The 22,674-nt window shown below is 39.7% G+C and overlaps 1 protein-coding gene across 5 annotated transcripts in view; it reads left to right on the forward strand.

The window, feature by feature from the left end:
- LOC126469889 (uncharacterized) overlaps positions 1 to 22,674 on the forward strand; it is a 425,616-nt gene that overhangs the window by 183,342 nt on the left and 219,600 nt on the right. For 4 of the 5 annotated variants that reach the window (XM_050097228.1, XM_050097232.1, XM_050097229.1 and 1 more), the window contains exons 4-6: positions 506 to 597; positions 681 to 764; positions 18,820 to 18,888. In XM_050097228.1, the coding sequence (XP_049953185.1) occupies positions 506 to 597; positions 681 to 764; positions 18,820 to 18,888 (245 nt within the window). The remainder of the gene's footprint in view (positions 1 to 505; positions 598 to 680; positions 765 to 18,819; positions 18,889 to 22,674) is intronic. The other variant, XM_050097231.1, reaches the window with a different exon arrangement.

The raw sequence follows: 22,674 nt of genomic DNA on the forward strand, positions 1-22,674 counted from the left end.
TCCTGCACAAACACACACACACACACACACACACACTAGTGAAATTGTGTGTACAATAAATATCTCATAGATACTATGAAGAAGCATTGTAGCTTATACTTGAGGTACTGGAGTGAAATATAATTGTTTCAGTTGTTGAGGATATGAAACCTGTAATATCTTAGCACATTGTCCATGTGGAGTAAATTTTCTGTAATTAATCCACTCCTGAAATTCACCCAGAAACTTCCTAATTGGTGCAACTGACTCCCTAAGTTGCCCCTTGACTGAATTTGATAGCTGTTGTTTGTGCTTGAAATCGCATTTTCCTGTACTCATTTCTATACATTTTATGATAAGGTTTGATTTTACTTCTTTTACACGGTATTGCTTGTGTTTGATGCTGATAATCTTATGTAAGGTGTTCAGAAGTCTCTCATATTTTCCGTGTTCATTCTGCTGCTGTTGAAACAGTGATCTCTCATGAATCACTTTGCTGTAATAATGACATTGTTTTTGTCCACAGTGATAGAAAAGGTTCAAAACGGAACAAACAGCAGCAAAGAGGACCTATACACAACCAGCCATACAGGACATATTCTGGTGTTCCTGAGCAAGGTACATTTTTGTAGCTACATGTTATTTTTTTAATTTCAGGAAATTGTTTGTTATCTATTTCATACTGTACATATTGGTTGCAGACTTGCATGGTGGCAGGAAGCCCTATGTGCACTCAGAACCCCAAAGTCGCACGAAAGACATTCGAAGAGGGCAAAACATTAAATGTAAGCCATATATGCAACATGTGGAGTGTTGTGTGTATGCTGATAGTTGTAAGCACACATTACTCAAAGGGAACTATGATAAATCTCTTTGTTTGTATTATGCCTTTGTTACTTATGATAGCTCTTATTTACTATTCATTTACTTTTCTTCAGATGAATTGGACTTACCTTTTCTATAAGCATCATGTATACTGCATTCAGAAACTTGGAGTAGTTGATTAGTTTTTTGAGGGCAAGAATAATGACTTATTCTTGACAAAACTGTGCCTGTTTGAGTGCGTAGCTAAGGGAAGCTCACAAAGTTTAATAAATTAGATAATTTTCATTTTCAGCGTTGTTAAGCATATATGTGAACCAGTTTGCTGTTGTAGTTTATTTTGCATGAGAATTTCTTTGCTACTCTGTGTAGCTATGTTTCAAATTCTGTTACTTTTATCATTTTTGTGTGGATCATATTTGCATGGAAAATATGAAATAATGGGGTTTATGAGTACTTGGAAATTCTTTCCAGGTATAGTAGAGGAATGACTTTATTTCCTAATCTATAAATTTTTTTGTCATGCAAGCATGGCATTTGAGGCACATTGTTCAGTTCTTTGTTTTTTTTTTTGTTTTTTTAACTGACATGATGAGCATGGCGCAGGTACAAAGGACTCACAATAACCATACATATTTTTAAACTATTGAAAAAATGTATGATCTGTCTTGTGTTGTGCCCCACGTTAGTATTATGGCAAACCATCCTTGTAAGTGCTTTGTTAGTTAAGAATACTTTGTAAGTATATTTAAGTATTTCTGTCAGTAACACTCCATCAAATATTAGACTTAGCAATCGCATTGTTTCATAGCTTTATTGAAAGTTTCAGAAAACACAAGCACATTGAGAATCAGTATAAGCTGTAGTATACAACAACATCCTGTTTTGCAATAACAAAATAAAAGCATTATGAAGTTCACTGAAATTTTGAGTTCAAAGACTTAGTGCAAAAGTTCAGAAGTGATTATATGGCTTTATAGTAGCTTGAATTGATATGGATTGAGTTTCCAATGAGCAACTGTCTTACGCCTGTTTCTGCACTAGATATTGTGCTCTTGCCTTCCTTTGACTTGCTCTGTCAGTTAATAGTGGTGGAAATGGGCAGGAGGTATACACTGTGGTGTCAGTCAGGAGTTTTCATGTATGCATGTTAGTGTCAGTAGTGAAGTTAACATCAAATTTCAGAAAAACTATTGCCATCAGTAATTAAGAATTTTACATTTCTAGAATACGAGACAGTGTGTTGTATAAGTTTTCTGTTAAGAATCACATGTAGAGCCTAATGTATGAAAATGCAGTAATGATTAGGTAATTCATTATTAACATAAAGCTGATCAGTTATACTATTCCTTGTTTCAGAATTTATTATTTAATCTTCTAGTGTAATACAATAGAAGATTTATCATATATATGTATTACACCTGAGCTCAAACATGATATGGTTGAGACAGGTGGTGAATTAAGTGATACACTGCTGCCACACCATCTACAACATCAGCTTACTGGAAAGACTGCTTTTAATGACACTTTAACAAAAAGGAATTTCATCTATATGATACTTCCATATTCAGTATTCACATTATTGTAGTACTTCTATCTAACTTAAGATTTTTCTTGGGTATTTGATATGGGCTCCATGCTGCATTATGTCAACTTAAGAGTTGTAATGAGCTGTGGTACAACTGATTTTAGAGTCCTCACTCAATACTAATAAGAACTTCGAGGTTTGTTGTTGGCTTGTTCGAGACTTGACTCTATTATAAATAGATTAATTTCATACAATACTCAAAAATTTTCCACTCCAGGACACCCCCCCCCCCTCTCTCTCTCTCTTCCTCTCTCTCTCTCTCTCTCTCTCTCTCTCTCTCTCTCTGGTATTATTTTTTTCATGTACTGCTGTTTTTAATTAGTTGCTATCCTTCTTTTCTGACCCTGCCTGTATTCTGAACCTGGTAAAGGAAAGTTTCTCAAGCGTCCAACTTCGACCTTGCATCCCCATATCCCTCCTCCGAGATCAGATCCTTGACAGTGGAAAAAACTGAGTAAAAGTCTGAAATGGGACCAGCAGCATACTTTTATGTTTCATGCAGGAATATTGTCAGTGCTTGCTGTGAGGTATGACAGGAATGAAAGAGGGTGTGTCAGCTGTTTGTTCTACACAGCCAATGAGAGAGCAGCAAGCAGACAATGTGTCTGAAAATAAGAATCAAGAAATGTCACATTGTCATTAATTCAATTGCTGCTCATAGCAATTGAAACTATCCTTTCAGTCCCAAGCCTAATTTGTAACAGATTTGCAAAAAAACAATGAAATAAGTGTGACAAAGAAGATTATTAATGAAATTCCTACTCACTTCATACACCATAATTTGTGCCGTGCTATAGAAGACAACCTAACCACAGCACTGTTATTTGTAAAATATTTGTCAGATCAAACGTTATCAGTGTAATTGCTGGACATGTCACTGGCAGTAAAGGAGATGTGCTGTTAGCTCCCTATCTAAGGACAGTGTACAAATTCATAATGTGTTCAGAAAAAAGCAATTAACTGTTTCATTAATCTAAATCACCTTGTTTCCTTGCAGCAAGCAATGCAAGTTTCATTATTGCCTCGCAACATCAGCACAATGTCAAAATCCACGACACGTGCAGAAAAAAACTATAAAATATTTCTGAAGAGAAATATTATCAGTTTAATTTTTGTGAATCAAACTGTTACATCTCAACATAACATGGGCCTTGGACTAAACTGCAGATCAGTCTGTCACCTCATTCAGGTTTTCTTTAGGTTTTAAATTTGTTGGCTTCACCAACTTATAAGCAAACTATCACATCCAAACTTAATGACAGCCTCAAGATAAATGACATGATCATGATAAGCAGATATTTGTGACAACTAATAATATTGACAGAATTGCTACTTATGTTAGGAATAACAATTATGAATGAAAAGACAGCAAAATGAAACTGGAAAAAAATTATTGAATTGTATTCCACACCAATGCAGCACCTTGCAAAAAAACATAAAATAAAGTCAAACTTAGTAGGTTGGTGCATAAAGTCATAGTGTTTTTGTTTTGCATGTTGGTATTCTGGTTGCTGTATGTTTATTTATTGATTGTCATTTTTTTGTACGTAGTTAACGATTTAATTTGAGTTTAAATATTGTCATTATGTCAATGAGTGGACCTGTGGATGCTTGAAAATGGAATGTCAAGTGAAGAAATAGAAACTTTTCAGACATATTCTTCTGTTTGAGATCAGTAGAGGGCTGACAGCAGTGGAGGCAGCCAGAAATATTTGCACTATGTATGGGGATAGTGCTATTGGACAAAGCACAGCAAGAAAATAGTTTTCTCATGTTAAGGAGGATTGTTTTGACAATATTAATGACTCTCCATGTGCAGGAAGTCCTTCAGGGTTTGAAGAAGATCATTTAAACACATTAATCGACAATGATCCACATCAGTGTGCTCAAGAACTGGCAAATGTGATCAACTATGATCATTCCCCCATCATGCGACATTTTCACGCAATGGGGAAGGTTACATACAAAATCAGGTGTATGGGTACCATAAATTCCAAGCCAAAATCACAAATATCAGCAGATGGTTGTATGTGTATCTTTGCTTGCTCATCATTAGTTGGCTCATGAACACCACCAACCATTCTCATCCTCTATGCAAATTGTGTCTTTATGCTAACTAAGGAAAAGAAAGGAAAGTTTAAGCCCAAACAAAGCAGCAACTCCCCATACAAAGACCTGCGCACAGCCACAAAGATAGTGTAATGCATCTGTGGAACAGCAATGATGTGTTGTACCATGAATTCCTTCCCTGAGGTATAACCATCACAGCTGACATTTATTGTCAAAAACTATCAAACACTTTACAGGATTTTGGTTGGGAAGTCATTCCAAACCTGCCTTAATTACATGATCTTCTGCCCTCAGATTTCCACCTTTTCAACTCTATATTGAACAACCTTCAAGAAACTTACTTTCCAGATGAAAATGCACTTCGAAAACGGCTCAATGAGTTCTTCGCATTAAAACCGTGTGATTTCTACCCTCACAGAGCCAAAGAAAAGTTACCCCAGCATCGGCAGACTGTTGTAAATAGTGAAGGAGAATATATTATTGATGACCAAAGTCTCTGTTATGGGTATCTGTTGTATTCATTAAACTCATGGAAAAAGTGCTAGTAACTAGTGCACCAACAATTCCCCCCCCCCCCCCCCCCCCCCCACACACACACACACACACTCCAACACAGATTTGAATAGGTAAATGTTTGCACTGTCTTTTGCACCAACACTGTCATACTGTAGCAAAAGATCTGGCTGAGAACCAGAGAAAATTGTGGTCCTATGTAAAATCGCTAAGTGGATCTAAGGCTTCCACCCAGTTACTCGTTGACCGGTCTGGCTTTCATATTGCTATCTTCTAATGCCTACTCGTTGACCGGTCTGGCTTTCATATTGCTATCTTCCAATGCCACACCAAAGTTTTAAATTTCACATTTAAGAAATCATTCACAGAGGAGAATCATACAAATATACCATCGTTCGACCATTGCACTTAGTCCGATATGGACAACGTAGTAATCCCAATTTCTTTTACAAAGAATGCTCAATGGAACTGGCTCCTTACTTGGCTTGCATTCCTTGACTTCTGTATATAAGGAGGGTAAAGGAACAGACCCACAAAATTACAGACGAGTATTCTTAACATTGGTTTGCTGCAGAATTCTAGAACATATTATGAGTTCGAATATAATAAATAAAAAAGCTAATATCTATGAAGCAGTAAGATTTTAGAAAGCATCAAAACTCAGTTTGTCCTTTTCTCACATGATATGCTGTGAACTGTGGATGAAGGGCAACAGGCAGATTCCTTAGTTCTAGATGATGTTGTGGTGTGGGGAGAGGTGTCGAAGTTGAATGACTGTGGGATGATATAAGAACACTATGACAAAATTAATGACAGCTAGCATTAAATTTAGGAAAATGAACCATGAGCCTTGCCGTTGTGGGGAGGCCTTGCATGCCTCAGTGATACAGTCAGCCGTACAGTAGGTGGAACCACAATGAAGGTGCATCTGTTGAGAAGCCAGACAAATGCATAGTTCCTGAAGAGGAGCAGCAGGCTTTTTAGTAGTTGCAGGGGCAACAGTCTGGATGACTGGCTGAGCTGGCCTTGTAACAGCAACCAAAACAGCCTTGCTGTGCTGGTACTGAGAGTGGCTGAAAACAAGGGCAAACTACAGCTGTAATTTTTCATGAGATCATGCAGCTCTACTATATAATTAAATGATGATTGCATCCTCTTGGGTAAAATATTCTGGAAGTAAAATAGTCCCGAACCTCTGGATAGGGACTACTCAGGAGAAACAAAACTGGCATTCTACAGATTGGAGTGTGGAATGTCAGATCCCTTAATTGGGCAGACAGGTTAGAAAATTTAAAAAGGGAAATGGATAGTCTAAAATTAGATATAGTGGGAATTAGTGAAGTTTGGTAGCAGGAGGAAAAGGACTTCTGGTCAGGTGAATACAGGGTTATAAATACAAAATGAAATAGGGGTAATGTAGGAGTAGGTTTAATAATGAGTAAAAAAGGTAGGAACATGGATAAGCTACTATGAACAGCATAGTAAATGCATTGTTGTAGTCAAGATAGACACAAAGCCTACACTCACCACAGTAGTACAAGTTTATATGCCAACTAGCTCCACAGATGAGGATGAACTTGACAAAATGTATGATGAGATAAAAGAAATTATTGAGATAGTTAAGGGAACTGAAAATTTAATAGTCATGGGGGACTGAAATTTGGTGGTAGAAGAAGGAAGAGAAGGAAAAGTAGTAGGTGGACATGTACCGTGGAAAAGGGATGAAAGGGGAAGGTGCCTGGTAGAATTTTGCACAGAGCATAATCTAATCATTGCTAACATTTGGTTTAAGAATCATGAGAGAAGGTTGTATATGTGGAAGAGACCTGGAGAAACCAGAAGGTTTCAGATTGATTACATAATGGTTAGACAGAGATTTAGGAACCAGGTTTTAAATTGTAAGACATTTCCAGAGGCAGGTGTGGACTCCGACCACATTTTATTGGTTATGAATTGCAGATTAAAACTGAAGAAACTGCAAAACAGCAGAAGTTTAAGGTTATGAGATTTGGATAAACTGAAAGAACCAGAGGTTGCAGACGGTTTCAGAGGGAGCATTAGGAAATGATTGACAAGAACAGGGGAAAGAAATACAGTAGAAGAAGAATGGGCAGCTTTGAGAGATGAAATAGTAAAGGCAACAGAGAATCAAGTTGGTAAAAAGACGAGGGCTAGTAGAAATCCATGGGTAACACAAGAAATATTGAACTTAATTGATGAAAGGAGAAAATATAAAAATTCAATAAATGAAGCAGGCAAAAGGGGAATTAAAATGTCTAAAAAAGGAGATTGACAGTAAGTGCAAAATGGCTAAGCAGGAATTGCTAGAGACAAATGTAAGGATGTAGAAGCATATGTTACTAGGGGTAAGATAAGATACTTCCAAAAGGAAATTAGTCTTTCAGAGAAAAGAGAACCACCTCTATGAATATCAAGAGCTGAGGTGGAAAATCTGTCCTAAGCAAAGAAGAGAAAGCAGAATGGTGGAAGGAGTGTATAGAGGGTCTGTGCAAGAGAGATGTGCTTGAGGGCAATATTTTGAAAATGGAAGAAGACGTAGAGGAAGATGAGAAGGGAGATACGATACTGCATGAAGAATTTGACAAAGAACTGAAAGAGTTGAGTCGAAACAAGGCTCCGGGAGTAGACAACATTCCATCAGAGCTACTAATTGCCTTGGAAGAGCCAGCCATGACAAAACTCTTCCATCTGGTGAGCAAGAAAAATGAGATAGGTGAAATACCCTCAGAGTTCAAGAAGAATGTAATAACCCTGATTCCAAAGAAAGCAGCTGCTGACAGGTGTGAATATTACTGAACAATTAGTTTAATAAGTCATGGCTGCAAAATACTAACACGAATCCTTTACAGAAGAATGCAAAAACTGGTAGAAGCTGACCTCAGGGAAGATCAGTTTGGATTCTGGAAAAATGTAGGAACACCCAAGGCAATACTGACCCTACGAGTTCTCATAGAAGATGTGTAAAGGGAAGGCAAACTTAAGTTTGTAGCATTTGTAGACTTAGAGAAAGCTTTTGATGATGTTGATTGGAACACGCTGTTTCAAATTCTAAAGGTGGCAGGAGACAGATACAGGGAGCAAAAGGCTATTTACAATTTGTACAGAAACCGGATGGCAGTTATAAGAGTCAAGGGGCATGAAAGGGAAGCAGTGGTTGAGAAGGGGGGTGAGACAGGATTGTAGCCTATCCCCAATGTTATTCAGTCTGTAGACTGAGCTAGCAATAAAGGAAACAAAAGAAAAATTTTGAATAGGAATTAAAATCTGTGGAGAAGAAGTGAAAACTCTGAGGTTTGCCAATGAAATTGTAATTCTGTCAGATACAGCAAAGGAATTGGAAGAGCAGTTGAACAGAATGCACAGTCAACAAAATCAAAATGAGGATAATATAATGTTGTCAAATTAAATTAGATGATGCTGCAGGTACTAGGCTAGGAAATGAGACACTTAAAGTAATGAGTGAGTTTTGCTATTTGGGTAGTAAAATAACTGATGATGGTCGAAGTATCGAGGATATAAAATGTAGTCTGGCAATGGCAAGAAAAGCGTTTCTGCAGAAGAGAAATTTGTTAACATCAAGTATAGGTTTAAGTGTCAGGAATTTGTTTCTGAAAGTATTTGTATGGAATGTAGCCATGTATGGAAGTGGAACATGGACGATAAATTGTTTAGACAAGAAGAGAATAGAAGCTTTTGAAATGTGGTGCTTTAGAAGAATGCTGAAGATTAGATTGGTAGATCTTGTAAATAATGAGGAGATATTGAATAGAATTGGGGAGAAGAGAAATTGTGGTCCAATCTGACTAAAAGAAGGGATCAGTTGGTAGGACACAGTCTGAAGCATCAAGGGATCAACAATTTAGTACTGTAGGGAAGCATGGGGGGGGGGGGGGGGGGTAAAAATCATAGAGGGAGACCAAGATACAGTAAGTAGATTCAGAGGTGTGTAAGTTGCAGTAGTTACTTGGAGCTGAAGAGACTTGCACAGGATAGAGTAACACGGAGAGCTGCATCGGACCGGTCTTTGGAGTAAAGAAGAAGACGACAACGACAATGACAACAACAAGAAGTTAATGCAAACTAATAGGAAAAACAAACCCATAATGTTTGGAGACAGCATTAGTAATGTCCTGTTCAGCACAGCCTCAACATTGAAATATCTGGTTCACTTGTAAAGGAGATGACATATAGGATGCCAGTGTGACCTATTCTTGAGTACTGCTCAAGGGTCTTGGATTCACACGAGGTCAGGTTAAGGGAAGACATTGAAGCAGTTTGGAGGTGGGCCGGTAGATTTGTTATCAGCAGGTTCAAACAATGTGCAAGTATTACAAAGATGCTTTGGGAACTCAAATAGGAATCCCTAGAGGGAAGCTGGTGTTCTTTCTGAGGAAAACTATTGAGAAAATTTAGAAAACCAATGTTTGAAGCTGACTGCAGTAAGACTCTGCTGCTGTCAACATACATTTAGCATAAAGACCGTGGAGATAATACACAAGAAATTAAGGCTCATACGGTGGCAAGTAGACAGTTTTTTTTTCCTCGTTCTGTGTGCGAGTTGAAGAAGAAAGGAAATGACTAGTACTGGTAAAGGCTACCCTCTCCCACACACATTACGGTGGCTTGCAGAGTTTGTAGATGTAGATACCGTGCAGCAGTAGCTATTTAATAGCTGCCCATGTGCCCTCTGTAGTATTTGTATGGGCTTTTGTCATCACATTCTTGATAGTCTGTTTCTGGGTCATGGTAAGAAGCTTGAAACTTTCGTTTTTGAGACATTTATATGTATTAAAAAAGGTCTGGTATTACCGTTGTTCCTCCCAAAATATTCAGTTGTAAAATTTTTCCACAGAAGAGCATGTTATCACTTGGGCATAATGCGAAGAAAGGAATAGAAAAATTGTATGTCCCTCTTTGGATACCCCCAGACACCATCTTCCTCTTTTTTTTGTCCCTATTCTGAACTTCTTTTTGCCAAATGGAGATTTGTCCATCCCAACAATCTGTCCTTTTTCTCCCAAGTTTCTCATTCTGTCTGATGCACTCTTCCATGCAAACTTTCTACAAAATTGTCCACACTGAATCACAGTTTGCTTAGCCAACCCAAGTTATTGACTTATAAATTTTGATTTACACTCATAAACCCATAAGCAATTTGTAGAATGGTACTAATTTTTAATTTCATTCTAAAAAACTGGGAATTCTTTTGGATAGAACATTTTGAAAACTGACAGCATTTGCTTCACATTCAGAGGAATCCATTGACAGTAGCCTTTGACTCTTTCAGAGCCATTTCACCCCCACATTTGACATTTGATACATTCTTGTTTCTTGACAGTTAATCTAAAAGACATGCACCACCTCCATTGTCATGTAGAACCAGATCACTTAAATCACCCCATTTCATACAATAGACTGCCATAATTACAGGAAAATATTTTGTGAAACTCATGTGTACGCACCAAACAACAGCAAACACGACAGAAATTTCAATTTTGGTGCTAGAAATACATTCTCTCTTTTCTCAGCTCTCATTGGTTACATGAACTATCACCCCACTGGGTATGAAAAACTGATGTGTTGCCAACCTGTGAGCAGTACAGAAACACTACTGTGACTGCTGCTAGCCTTGATCTAGACCTAAGTCAAAGAACTGCTATCCACTGCCTCAATACTGAGCTTAGGTAACCATTGTTTCTGTAATCACTGTCATTAACTACAGTTGTATTGTTGTGGAATACCTCCACTGTCTTGCGCATGCACCTGTAACACCTGTTGCAGTGCCTCAATGCCAGAAGTTCAATATGACCTATACTCTTTTCTCAAGTCTACATTGTACTAGTACTGGCCATTTCCTTTCTTGTTAAACTCATATACTCCAGGTCCTTCCAAAAATGCCTCTTGTGTATCTGTTTCCCTCCTATCTCTCTCTCCTCTCTCTCTCTCTCTCTCTCTCTCTCTCTCTCTCTCTCTCTCTCTGCTACTTAGGACATAAATTTCTACATGCTTCCTGAGATTCTTAAACCCAACCACCAGGGACAACCATTTGCGACTGGATATTTATTACCCCACTGATCAGAACAGTTTCAACCTATAGCCCACAGGGTACCTTCTTATATGAAAGAAACTGACTACTTCCTCCACCAGCTCTCCACAATTCTGTCTCTTTATCACTCATTACACTGTTTGTCTCTATCAAAGCCACTACAGTCAGTTCTAACATGTCCAGTACCTGTGGTTTTTTGTCAATGAACATATTCTCTTTCAGTGCCTGCAGTAGGATGGAGATGAAGACGCAATTAGATGGTGGTAACGGCTGAAGAAAAGTAGACTTTGAAGAAGATGTAGTTGTGCAAATGAAATTAATTAGCATTCAACTAAGACATTTATCCCCTGCACAGGCCATGTGGCCTTGTTAACCCACTTGCAGAAGAGGTTCATGTTCTGTAACTTTGCTGATAGTGACTGTATCGGACTCCTCCATACCACCGTTCTATGTTAAATATTTTTAGTCAGCACATGACTGTGGGCAAAGGGTGCCCACATTTCTGTCCTTCAGCTAGTAGTAGTAGTAGTAGTAGTAGTAGTAGTAACTTTATTCATCCATAGATCACTTTTACAAGGGTATAGGGTATGTCTTTGTGTTATAGCAAAAACACTGTATTCATGTATACAGTCATTTACAAACTTACTTGTCTAGTTTTACAAGGATGGAACAGTAGTGACCTTATGGTAGGAACCTTCCTGGCATTTGCCTAAAGTACTTGCAGGGAGGACCACAAGAAACCTACAGATCTCCAAATGAAGACGGCAGTCTCCGCCCTCTGAAATACAAGGCTATTCTGTTTAAAACAGCACTACAGCATTCCGTTTATCCCTAATGTAAAATACTGTTTTACAAAGAAGTTATGTAATAATGTAATAGGTTAGCGCTACACTGTTCATTAAGTTTTCATTGTCAGTCATTTCACACACTGCATACACCATACACACATTGTTTCATAATGTAACACTACATTAACTATCAGCAGATCTCAGGGCTGTAGCAACAGTGCCTGGCTTCCATTTTGTATGCTGCAGGTTTCCTTTTGCTAGTGGGGAACAAAATTGAGTCAACATCCCTCTATAACAAGTGAAATTTTGTGTTCAGAAAGAGGGTAAAGTGTTTGTATTATACATTGTGCTTAGCTTTGGGAGTAAGTTTTCCATAAAAGAAAAAAAAGAAGTAGAACATAGTGTGAAAGTGTTATGTAAAAGAATAACAACAGCAACAACAATAAAACATGAATTATTCATATGTGTTATAGTGTTTACCAAACTCCTACTCTGTGTTGTGTAAGTAATCTTTTAGTGTATAGAATGTATTATTTAACTCCTATTTTTTTAACTGCCTTTTTAAGTAAGTTCATTTTAGTAATCTCTTTGGGCGATTGCACAGTTTTATTCCTTGGTGGAAAATGCTGGTTTGTGGTAGATAGCTACTCATCACATAGAGGAGGCACTGAACCACAGAGAGGCACAATGCGTAGAACACTAGAAATACTTTTGGACAACATCCTTCCTCAGAACACACACACACACACACACACACACACACACACACACACACACACATGGCTACTGTCTCCTGCTGCCAAGTCCTGCTGGAGAGAGTATCCTGTTACTGTTGCTTTTTGCTGTTGGGTTTGTCACTCTTTGTTGAGGTGATAATTATGCTATTAACCGTCATCTTTATTGTTTTCGCCATTGGTTTCAAGATTACAGAACCTCTTTTCTTCCATCCCTGGCTTGTCAAGGTGTTTAACTGTAAGAAATGTATGAATTCTCATAGATTAATTTTCATCATTTTGGCTATATTTCTGTTGTAAAATATATAACACCAGTTATGTGGGACAGCTTCTCCCATATACTGATTAATCAGTAAAATTATTGAGAGTAATGGTAGTAATAGTAAATATTCTATGTATCTTTTTTCTGGTTAATGGTAATGCCTGGCATTGCACCATAATACTATAAACATTGTAAAGGGAGTACTGACTACTGTTTCCTGTTGTGGTAATGCAATTACTTTTGGAGGGCGGAAAACGTCAGAAATTAGGATAGTAACAAACATTTGAAATGTGACCCTGCAGGTTGATATTTTGCAGAAATTAAAAAGAAATTTAGAATATTTGATGTCTCAAGACACACATTATAGAGTACTTAATAAGTTTCAAGCCTATGGATAGGGTTAAGTCCTAAATTTGACCTGGTTTTTGTCCACTTGTACTATTAGTGGCTGTCACCTGTGGAGAGCTTCTTTCCTTGTAAAAAGTGGAAAGTTATACTGTAATTTTGATTCCCATTACACTTTAGGCTCCTATATCCAGGGGTGGACAAAATTGTGGAAAAAACCATGATAAATGCATGCCTGAACTAAATGTAGATGCTAGCCAAGTCAGCAGGTTGAAAGTGTCAGAACTGTTCTGTGTAGTTGTGAGCGCATTGTGTCAGAGCTAAGTGAATTCGAACATGGAAAAATTGTTGCTCATATAATGCACACTTCCATAACCCAGGGAGCCAAAATGTTTGGTGTTTCAAGATTTGAAGATTTATACCGCATGTAGAGAAAGTGGAAAAACATCATCTGCTAAGTCACAATGCAGACTGAAGTGTGGATTGATTGATTGTGACAGATGGACATTTAAGAGGATTGTGATGAAAAATGAGAGGATGACAAATGCAAAAGTCACTGCAGAACTGCATGTTGCTCTTACAAACCCAGTCAGCACCAAGAGCAGTGTGAAGGGATCTCCATAAGCAGGAAATTGTAGGCCAAGCTGGAATTCAGAGACCATGCGTCAGTGATGCAAATGCGTATAAGACGAAAATGTGATGCTGAAGCTGAACTATGGAGCAATGGAACAAAGTCATTTGGTTGGATCAGTCTTGTTCCTCACTGTTCTCATTGTCTGGCTGAGCTTACATACCAAGAATGAAAAATGGTGGGGATTGAATGAAGATGGGAAGCAATATCATGATATTCCAGGGTCACATTGCTGCCATGGATTATATGACCATTTTGGCTGATCAGGTACATCCAGTGGTACAATGTTTGTTCCCCAATGGTGATGCTGTGTTCCAAGATGACAGGACCTTGGTTCATACATCTCACATCGACCAGGACTGGTTTTGTGAGCATGAGGATCAACTGTTACATGTCTCCTGGTTGCCACAGTAATCAGGTCTTAATGTTATTGAACCTTTGTTACCTACTTTGGAGAGAAGGGTACACAGTTACTATTGAGCTCCATCATCATCATCGTGACATGTACTTGCACTATTTTGCAGGAAAAATTGTGTAAGATTCCCTTGAAAATCATACAGAACATATATTTATCCATTCTGAGATGACTGGAAGCTGTTCAGAATGCCAAAAGATTTCCTGCACCATGTTAGGCATGGTAACATGTTGTGTTTTTGGTGTTTCCATATTTTTTTCCAACCCCTGTATCTGTTGTGTTAATCATTTCTTAGGTCATAGATGAGTACAGTAAGAGCATACAATCGTCAATAGGACCAAGTTTAGTAGAGCACTATGTTGTTCAAGCCATCAGTAGTTGCTAACACTGATTTCTTCTGATACATTTCATGCACCTCATATGTCTTGATGTACAATTTGTGATGTGACTTCATCGTCCTGAGCTAGGTGGAGTAGTACTTTAGGGCACTATACTTGTCTCCCAGAGCAGCAGGATTGAGATCCATGCCCAGCCATCCAGATTTAATTTTTCTCAAGTTTCAAGGGATCAGTTCACATAAATTCTAGGATGGTTCCTTAAATTAGCCATAGTCCATTTTCTGTTCCACCCTTAATAAATCTCCCCTGCGGGTCTGTGGGCTAGAATAGGCCCGAGGTATTCCTGCCTCTCGTAGGAGGCGATTAAAAGACGACTCACACATTTTGGCCTTTATTTGATGGTCCCCTGTTGGGTTTGACCTCCATCTTTCTAAATTTTCCCAAAGAGTGAGCCAGTTGGGGAAAGGCGCCTTATATGGTGTGTTGTGCCCACCATGCATTGAGATCTTGAGCCCGCTTTCTCATCATCGCATTGCAGTCCTGCTCATTCTCCATCTCCTGGGCGAGGACACCTTCCTGGGTGCATTTTCCACCATGCTCTATGCAATGTCGCTCTCTGTGCTGGTGATGACCATGGACTTCTTAGCACCTCATATCCAGCATGGCAGCCAGTCGGTTGTGGTGGGGCCGCCATGTACCCTGTTGGTTGTAGCCCCCAGACAACACACAGATCGCTCTGTTGATGCCTGCGGCGTTAACTCCCCAGGTGTGCCATGGAGTAGATGTCCATCTCCCTGGGGCATTGGAACTCCAAGCAATGGATGTCCTGCCAGGTGACCCTTGCTGAGGTTGGGTGGTGCCCATGGGGAAGGCCCTGTTCGGAGTGGGTGGCATCAGGGCGAATGACACGCCATGAAGCATAGTACGTCATCTCTTGCTGGTGGTCTGCCACCAGCAGTCTCTAAGTGGGCAAATTTTATCTTCAATGCTAAGAAATGACCCTAAATCGTTCCCTTCCCTGGTCACACCATGGGAGGAATGCCAGGCTAAGGATGGCAGTGAAGCTTAATAGCTCCAGTACCTCATATGTACAAGAGTTGATTGGGAATCTTTCATGTCCATGAAGCCTCAGTTTTTTGTGGAGCATTTGGAGGACAAGTTTGGGAAGGTGGAGTGCTGTCCAAAATGCACTCTGCATGAGTCTTGATAAAAACAGCTTCCTCTGCCCAGTCACTGGCATTACTCGCTTGTGACAAGTTGGGGGATATTTCAGTTACCATCATGGTAACTGAAATATGGTCCAGGGTATTATATTCCACAGGAACTTTCTTTTGCAGTCTGATGACAAGTTGCATGCCAATTTAGTGCGGCGAGGTGTTCATTTCATCTGGCGCATCAGTCGGGTCCAAGGGATAATCAGGTTGCCACTGGTGCCTTCATCTTGGCCTTTGAGGGTGACGCATTGTCCGAGAATGGGTCTACCGCTGTGGCGTCAAGCTATATAGTCCTCCCCTGATGTGGTGCTTTAAGTGCTGGAAGTTCAGCCATATGTCTTCCCCCTGCACTTCCAGTGTCACATGTCGAGATTGTGGATGTCCATCATATTCCGATACTCCATGTTCCCCGTCTCCCATCTGTGTCAGCTGTAAAGAGCATCATTCACCTTGATCGCCAGACTGCAGGATTTTACAGAATGAGAGGAAAATCATAGAATATAAGACCCTGGACTGACTGACCTACACTGAGCCTAAGAGGCAAATTGAGCACCTACATCCTGTGGCTGTGACCACCTCTTATGCTGCTGCTACGAAAACAGTTGTCGCCCCATCAGTTCCTCACATTCCTTCCACCTCTCAGAACCAGAAGACTACATGTGTCCCCTCGATGGTGGGGGGCACTTCCCTCCCTGTTGCTCTCGCACCACCTACTTCTGGACACGTTTCTGCTAATGGGAAAGATGACACCCGCCAGTGGCTGAAGAGCCCAAAAGCAGCTGGTCACAGGGCTTCACGCTCATCCTCAGTTTCGGAGACTGAATCAGTGAAGTCCTCCCAGCCAGGGAGACCCCAGGAGCAGCGACAGAAATCCAAATGAAGGTCCCCAAGATCAAGGGAATTGCGGTGCCACCCACACCACCACTACCTACAAGTTCTGCATATGCGGATAATGTGGAGATTCTGGCGTCTGCTGAGGACCTAGATCTCACTAGACCCTCGGACACTATGGATATAGACTGTTCGGGCAATAAATCGGTGGCAGCAGATGACTGTGAGGCGTAAACAGCCTCATTGAATGTTGCATAACTTCCCAGTCTCAGGATGTCATCCTCCAAAGGAATTGCGGTGTGTGTGTGTGTTTCCCCCCCCCCCCCCCCCCCCCCCCCCCCCCCACTGCCTGGCTGAGCTACGGCATCTGTTCAGCTTTACGCTGGCTTTCTGTATTGTTCTCCAAGAAACCTGATTCCCGGCAATGAAGACCCCTGCCCTCCGCGGCTGTAAGGGATACTACAGGAACTGTAGTGACTATAATCGAGTGTCAGGTGGAGTTTGCGTTTATGTCCTAAACTCAGTCTGTAGTGAAACTGTGCCCCTTCAAACTCGTCTTGAAGCTGTGGCTGTCAGAATAAGGATGACATGGGAAGTAACTGTTTGCTGGAACGGTCCAGTTGTTCAGTAGTGTTTGTCTGGACCCCAGGTCATGTGGGAATCGCAAGCAGTGAACTTGCCAACAGGCTATGCAGAAACTGCTTTTGGCGATCGGCTTTTCTGCAACTGACCTGCATTCAGTACTACACTGCAAGGTTTTCTAGCTTTTGGAGATGAAATGGCATAATCTCAGCATGCACAACAAACTGCGTGCCATTAAGGAGCCTACGAATGTGTGGTAGTCCTCCATGTGGGCCTCTCTCAGGGACTCTTTGGTTATCCGCTGGCTCCGCATCGGCCACACTTGGGGTGACATATGGCTACCTCCTGCTCTGTGATGACCCACCTCAGTGTCGGTGCAGCACGCGGCTGACAGTGGCCCATATCTTTGTGAGCTGTCCTTCTTTGGCTGCCCTGCGACGGACTCTTTAGTTACCGGACTCATTGCCATTAATTTTAGCTGACAACGCCTCATCGGCTAATTTAGTTTTAAGTTTTATATGTGACTGTGGGTTTTGTCATTCTGTATAAGTTTTAGCGCATGTCCTTTGTCCCTTTTGTGCTCTCCACACTAATGCTTTTAGGGTGGATGTTTTAATGTGTTGCAGAGTGGCTGGCTTTTCCTTTTTATTCTTGAGGTCAGCAAGCCACGGTCATCTGTTCTCTTCTTTTTATCCCTTCTACCTGTTTCTTGCTTCTCTCTGTGATTTTCTTTGTGTGTTTTGTCCATAATAGTGATGGTTGTTCTTCTGGTTCTTCCTTTCTCCTGTTTTTGTGCTGTATGTCTCCTTTCTTTTCTTCTTTCCCTTGAATAATTATTTTACCAGGAACAAGGGACTGCAGACCTCTCAGTTGGTTGGTCCCTTCCCCCCCCCCCCCCCCCCCTTTTCAAACCAACCAACTGACCTACCTTAACAAATGGAGAAAGTGCTCCATTTCTGTGACTTCCACTTACATATCTCTCTCTCTCTCTCTCTCTCTCTCTCTCTCTCTCTCTCTCTCTCTCTCTCTCCCCGCCACCCCCCCCCCCCCTTTCTGCTTCTCTTTCTCCTTCTCTCTAACTCTGGCCCCTTGATTTCTTTCTGATTTTTCGTCAAAGTCTGGGAGATTTCTAAATCTACAATTGAGACTTTTTTTTTTTAATTTGTCAGCCTTGATTTATTTTCAATGGCTACTGTGTCACTACTCCCCTTGAGTTGCAAAGATTGCTGTGTTTGTCAGTCATGTTGAATCTGTTAAGGAACTTTTGTGAGTACACTTTTTTGTGTGTGTGTTATGCACTTTGTGCTGTATTTGTTGTCGCTCCCCTTCCCCATTCGAGACTTTGCTCAGTAATGTTTCACAGCACAGCTATAATTTTTGTTAGGAAGTCTCTAGCACCTTAAACTAAAGAAATGGTGTGAAATCCATCTAAAATTTTGTCTGTGTTTTTGGAGCATAGTCAGTGAAATTTAACTGTTAGAAAATTATTAATACTACAGAAATGAAACTACTTTTTGACTCTCGCATATTGATTTTGTTTTTAGGTTAAAATGGAAAACAGATTGCTCAAATTGACCTTTTTCTTGGTATATACGTTTTATTTATGGCATGAGCTAATATTTTGTATTTTTAATTTCCAGATGAAGAAAAGACTGTGACGCAGTTGGGAGGCCCCAATCGCCGTAAAGATCCAAGGAAAGATAAACCTGGTAAATATTAGGAATTCCTTCTGTCGTATTAATGTAGGAGTAAAATTACGTATGAATGTATAACAGAAGTCTTTAACAAACAATGCAGACCAAGCTGGTGTGGCCGAGTGGTTCCTGGCACTTCAGTCTAGAGCTGCGCAACCACTACGGTTGCAGGTTCGAATCCTGCCTCGGGCATGGATGTGTGTGATGTCCTTAGGTTAGTTAGGTTTATGTAGTTCTAAGTTCTAGGGGACTGATGACCTCTGATGTTAAGTCCCATAGTGCTCAGAGCCATTTGAACCATTTTTGAAACAACGTAGATTTAAAATTGTTGGCTTAGATAGCTCACACACATGAGCAAGTTTTATGGGAAGGGAGTACTATCATAGGAATGGAGACAGATGATTAAAGTAGCTGTAAACCGATGTTGTTCACATGATATACACAAGGATATTTTTTTTTTATTTTTAAAAAAGGTAAACTATTTCATACTGAAAACTGTTATACCAAATGTCTCATAACTTCCCGTAGTGAATAAAAGTTTCCTTTTTGAAAATGAAAAGGATTAAAGGGACTTGGTGCTCTCCATTTCTGATGCTTTCAAATGAAACAGATAACCAAAATTTGGGTTACCACAATTTACACAGATTTGCTATCTTTGCCATGAATGAAATTTAACTCATTCAATTGTTTGTAGTTAACAAAGATAACAACTCGTTGTATAGTTACTCTGTGCATTGAACACACACAAATAGAGTGAAATGCCACAGTGGTAAGGCACAGGACTCATATTTCAGAGGAAAGTGGTTCAAGTGACCCAGATTCAGGGATTTCCCTAAATCCCTTATGGTGAATGCCAGGATAAACACAATTTTCATCAGCATTACAGTATCACTTTCTGCCACATCATTTTTGCTTTCACCCTGCAACCCATGTTACCCTTTTATAGTAAAATATTGCTTGTGATGTCATCCTATCCATGCTATTAAAGTTAAAGACTTCATTTATTTTTTAAAAATAAGTTAAAAAAATTAATTACTAAATATTAACGTCTGAAATCTGTGATGATGCTTTGTGTGTTAAAATCTTAGGTGAAATATTGACTTAGCAGTTTTTGCACCCATCTTATTCAGTTAGCAGCCCCAACTATGAAACAAACTTTCAGTTGCAAAACATGCTATTGAGTGATACTTTAGGAATGGGAGAAGGATGGAATTTAATTGTTGCAAATATAAACGGAATTCATTTAATCTCAAAGAGAATTCTGAAAGTTCTATTAAGTTGGCATATAAAAATATGAAAGTGACATTATTTTATGAGGAAAAACTGACTTATTTAACATCAAAAAGAGAGCAAAAAAGAATGGTTAAGAAACTTCCTGGCAGATTAAAACTTTGTGCCGTACAGAGACTTGAAGTCGGGACCTTTGCCTTTTGTGGGCAAGTGCTCTACCATCTGAGCTACCAAAGTGAGTGAAAATCTCATTCTGGAAACATCCTCCAGGCTGTGGCTAAGCCATGTCTCTGGAATATCCTCTCTTCTAGGAGTGCTAGTTCTGCAATGTTCGCAGAAGAGCTTCTGTGGAGTTTGGAAGGTAGGAGACGAGGTACTGGCAGAATTGAAGCTGTGAGGACTGGTCGTGAGTCATGCTTGGGTGGCTCAGATGGTAGAGCACTTGCCCGCAAAAGGCAAACTTCCTGAGTTTGAGTCTTGGTCCGGCATATACTTTCAATCTTCCAGGAAGTTTCACATCAGTGCACACTCCAATGTAGAGTGAAAATCTCAGTCTGGAAGAATGTTTAGCATTAGATTTTTTAAAAGAAATACACCATCGTACTTTTGACATTACAAGATATTGTAGAAAATCAGATAAGCTCCAAATTGTGCATCAGCAAAACATCAAAAAATTTTAGAAAATGGAAAAGATAGGCAGAAAGTTTCCTCTTATTTAAAACAACAAAAAAAAATTATAAAAAATGAAAGTGGCTGAAAATTGCTGTTAAGTGACATCAACCTCAACACCATGCTTCAACTCAAAATCTCTTCTGGCTTCTTCCTCATTTTGAGGATTGGCAGTGGCAGGAGTAACTCTAGGACTGCGTTCCTCGTTGTAGAACACCTTGATGCAGAATTTGAGTTTGTTGTCCATCGACCAGTCTTCACCAGAGTGGAGCTCCAAAAGCTTTTTGATGTCTCAGAGTTTGGCTTCTGAAAGTTCTATACATGCTGTGATTGGTGTTGGGCTGTCTGCTTTGCTGAAATTTTTTCCCTTCTTCAAGATGACCTTCCCCCTCTCCAGTGTTAAAATCATTTTTGCTTTTTTTGAAAAAGATGTTTTTGGTTTTTTGTATCTGGAAATGCCATTTAACAGTAACTTTCACTGAGATTTCCATGCATCCTTTTCAGTCTTGAATAAGACATTCATTTTGTTCTAGTTTTACTACTGTCACATTTCTCAATGTGCTGAATGTGTACAGACTGGTTTTCAATGACGCTCAGAGCTAAATGTGTACAGACTTGTTTTCTATGATGGTCAACTTGTCTTTCAATGTTACCAAAAACCTAGTCAGGTGGGATGAATAAGAGGTCCACTATTTGGGAACCACAGTTCGATTCCTTCACCAATTTTGAGAGCTTTGAGAAGAAACCAGTGATCTAGCATGCTGATCTTCATCCTGTTTTTATTCTGACTTCCACATCTGCAGAAAGCAACCAAAGTTTTTTCACTCCTTTGATGTTCAGGTGAGTCAGTCTGTGGTGAACCATCAATGCTATTTGGACTGATCCTCTGGCACATTCATATTCCGAACAAATATTTGGAAACACCAAGTCAGTGTTTTGGTGGGTCTCCAATTAGCCCTAGCACACTGCAAAGTTGTAAAGGTACATCTGACGGCAATAATAGACCACTTGATCGGGCACCTTTGGTAGTACTAGATTCTATGGACAGTCATAGCTGAGAGTTATTTCACCCTTGTCATTTCATTTCAGCTTTGTATAGAACATGTCAGCTCTCATTTTACGGATGTTGAGCTGGGTTTGCATGCTATCCTTTTCAGCACTTCATTTTCCCATTTCAATAAGATTTTCCAGCAATGAGCATGTTGAGCAGGTATCAAAATTTTTGGTGTCAGAGCAAATCTGTGCAAAAAATTCTCCCATAATAATTGTATTTGACAATGTTTTCAGTATTCTCTTCACAATGTGGTCCACATCTTTCTTATGCTCAATTTGCTACTTAAATAGACTCTTTGGGTGTTAGTTCCTCATGAGTACTGACTGTCTAAGGGGTTTAATTTCTTGATGTGATTTTTCACACACTGTTTTCTCGTATCACGCAATGTGGTTCTTGTGTCTCCTCCTCTCATATCAGTGGTAACAGCATATTGGTCTACAATTTTGTGGCATAACCTGGTAACCCTATCATTCTTAATTTGTAAAACTGACAAAAAAGCTGCTTTGCAAACAGCAACATTTTCAATATCCTTGTCCCTTATTTTCAGTAAAGAAAAATGAGTGGTGATGGTTCATTTCCTTTTTTGTCCTCTCTGGATCTTCTTTTAGGGGATGTTTTAGACACAATTTGAGCTACGTAGTTGCTCTGACACTTTGGCTTCTTTTCTGGTGAAACATTTGGTGAATTTTCTGATGCCTTGTATGGTAAGTTCATTATAACTTAGTTTTCTGAAGGGATGTTTACAATCAGGAGTTTTTGGGAAGGCCTTGGGCTTCTATTTGAAACAAAGTCCCATGCTTAAGTACATAGAAGCAGTAAACGGTGACAAGTGGGGCAGTGGAAAACCA

This window comes from Schistocerca serialis, chromosome 3, assembly GCF_023864345.2.
Source record: "Schistocerca serialis cubense isolate TAMUIC-IGC-003099 chromosome 3, iqSchSeri2.2, whole genome shotgun sequence".
Classification (NCBI taxonomy): Eukaryota; Metazoa; Arthropoda; class Insecta; order Orthoptera; family Acrididae; genus Schistocerca; species Schistocerca serialis.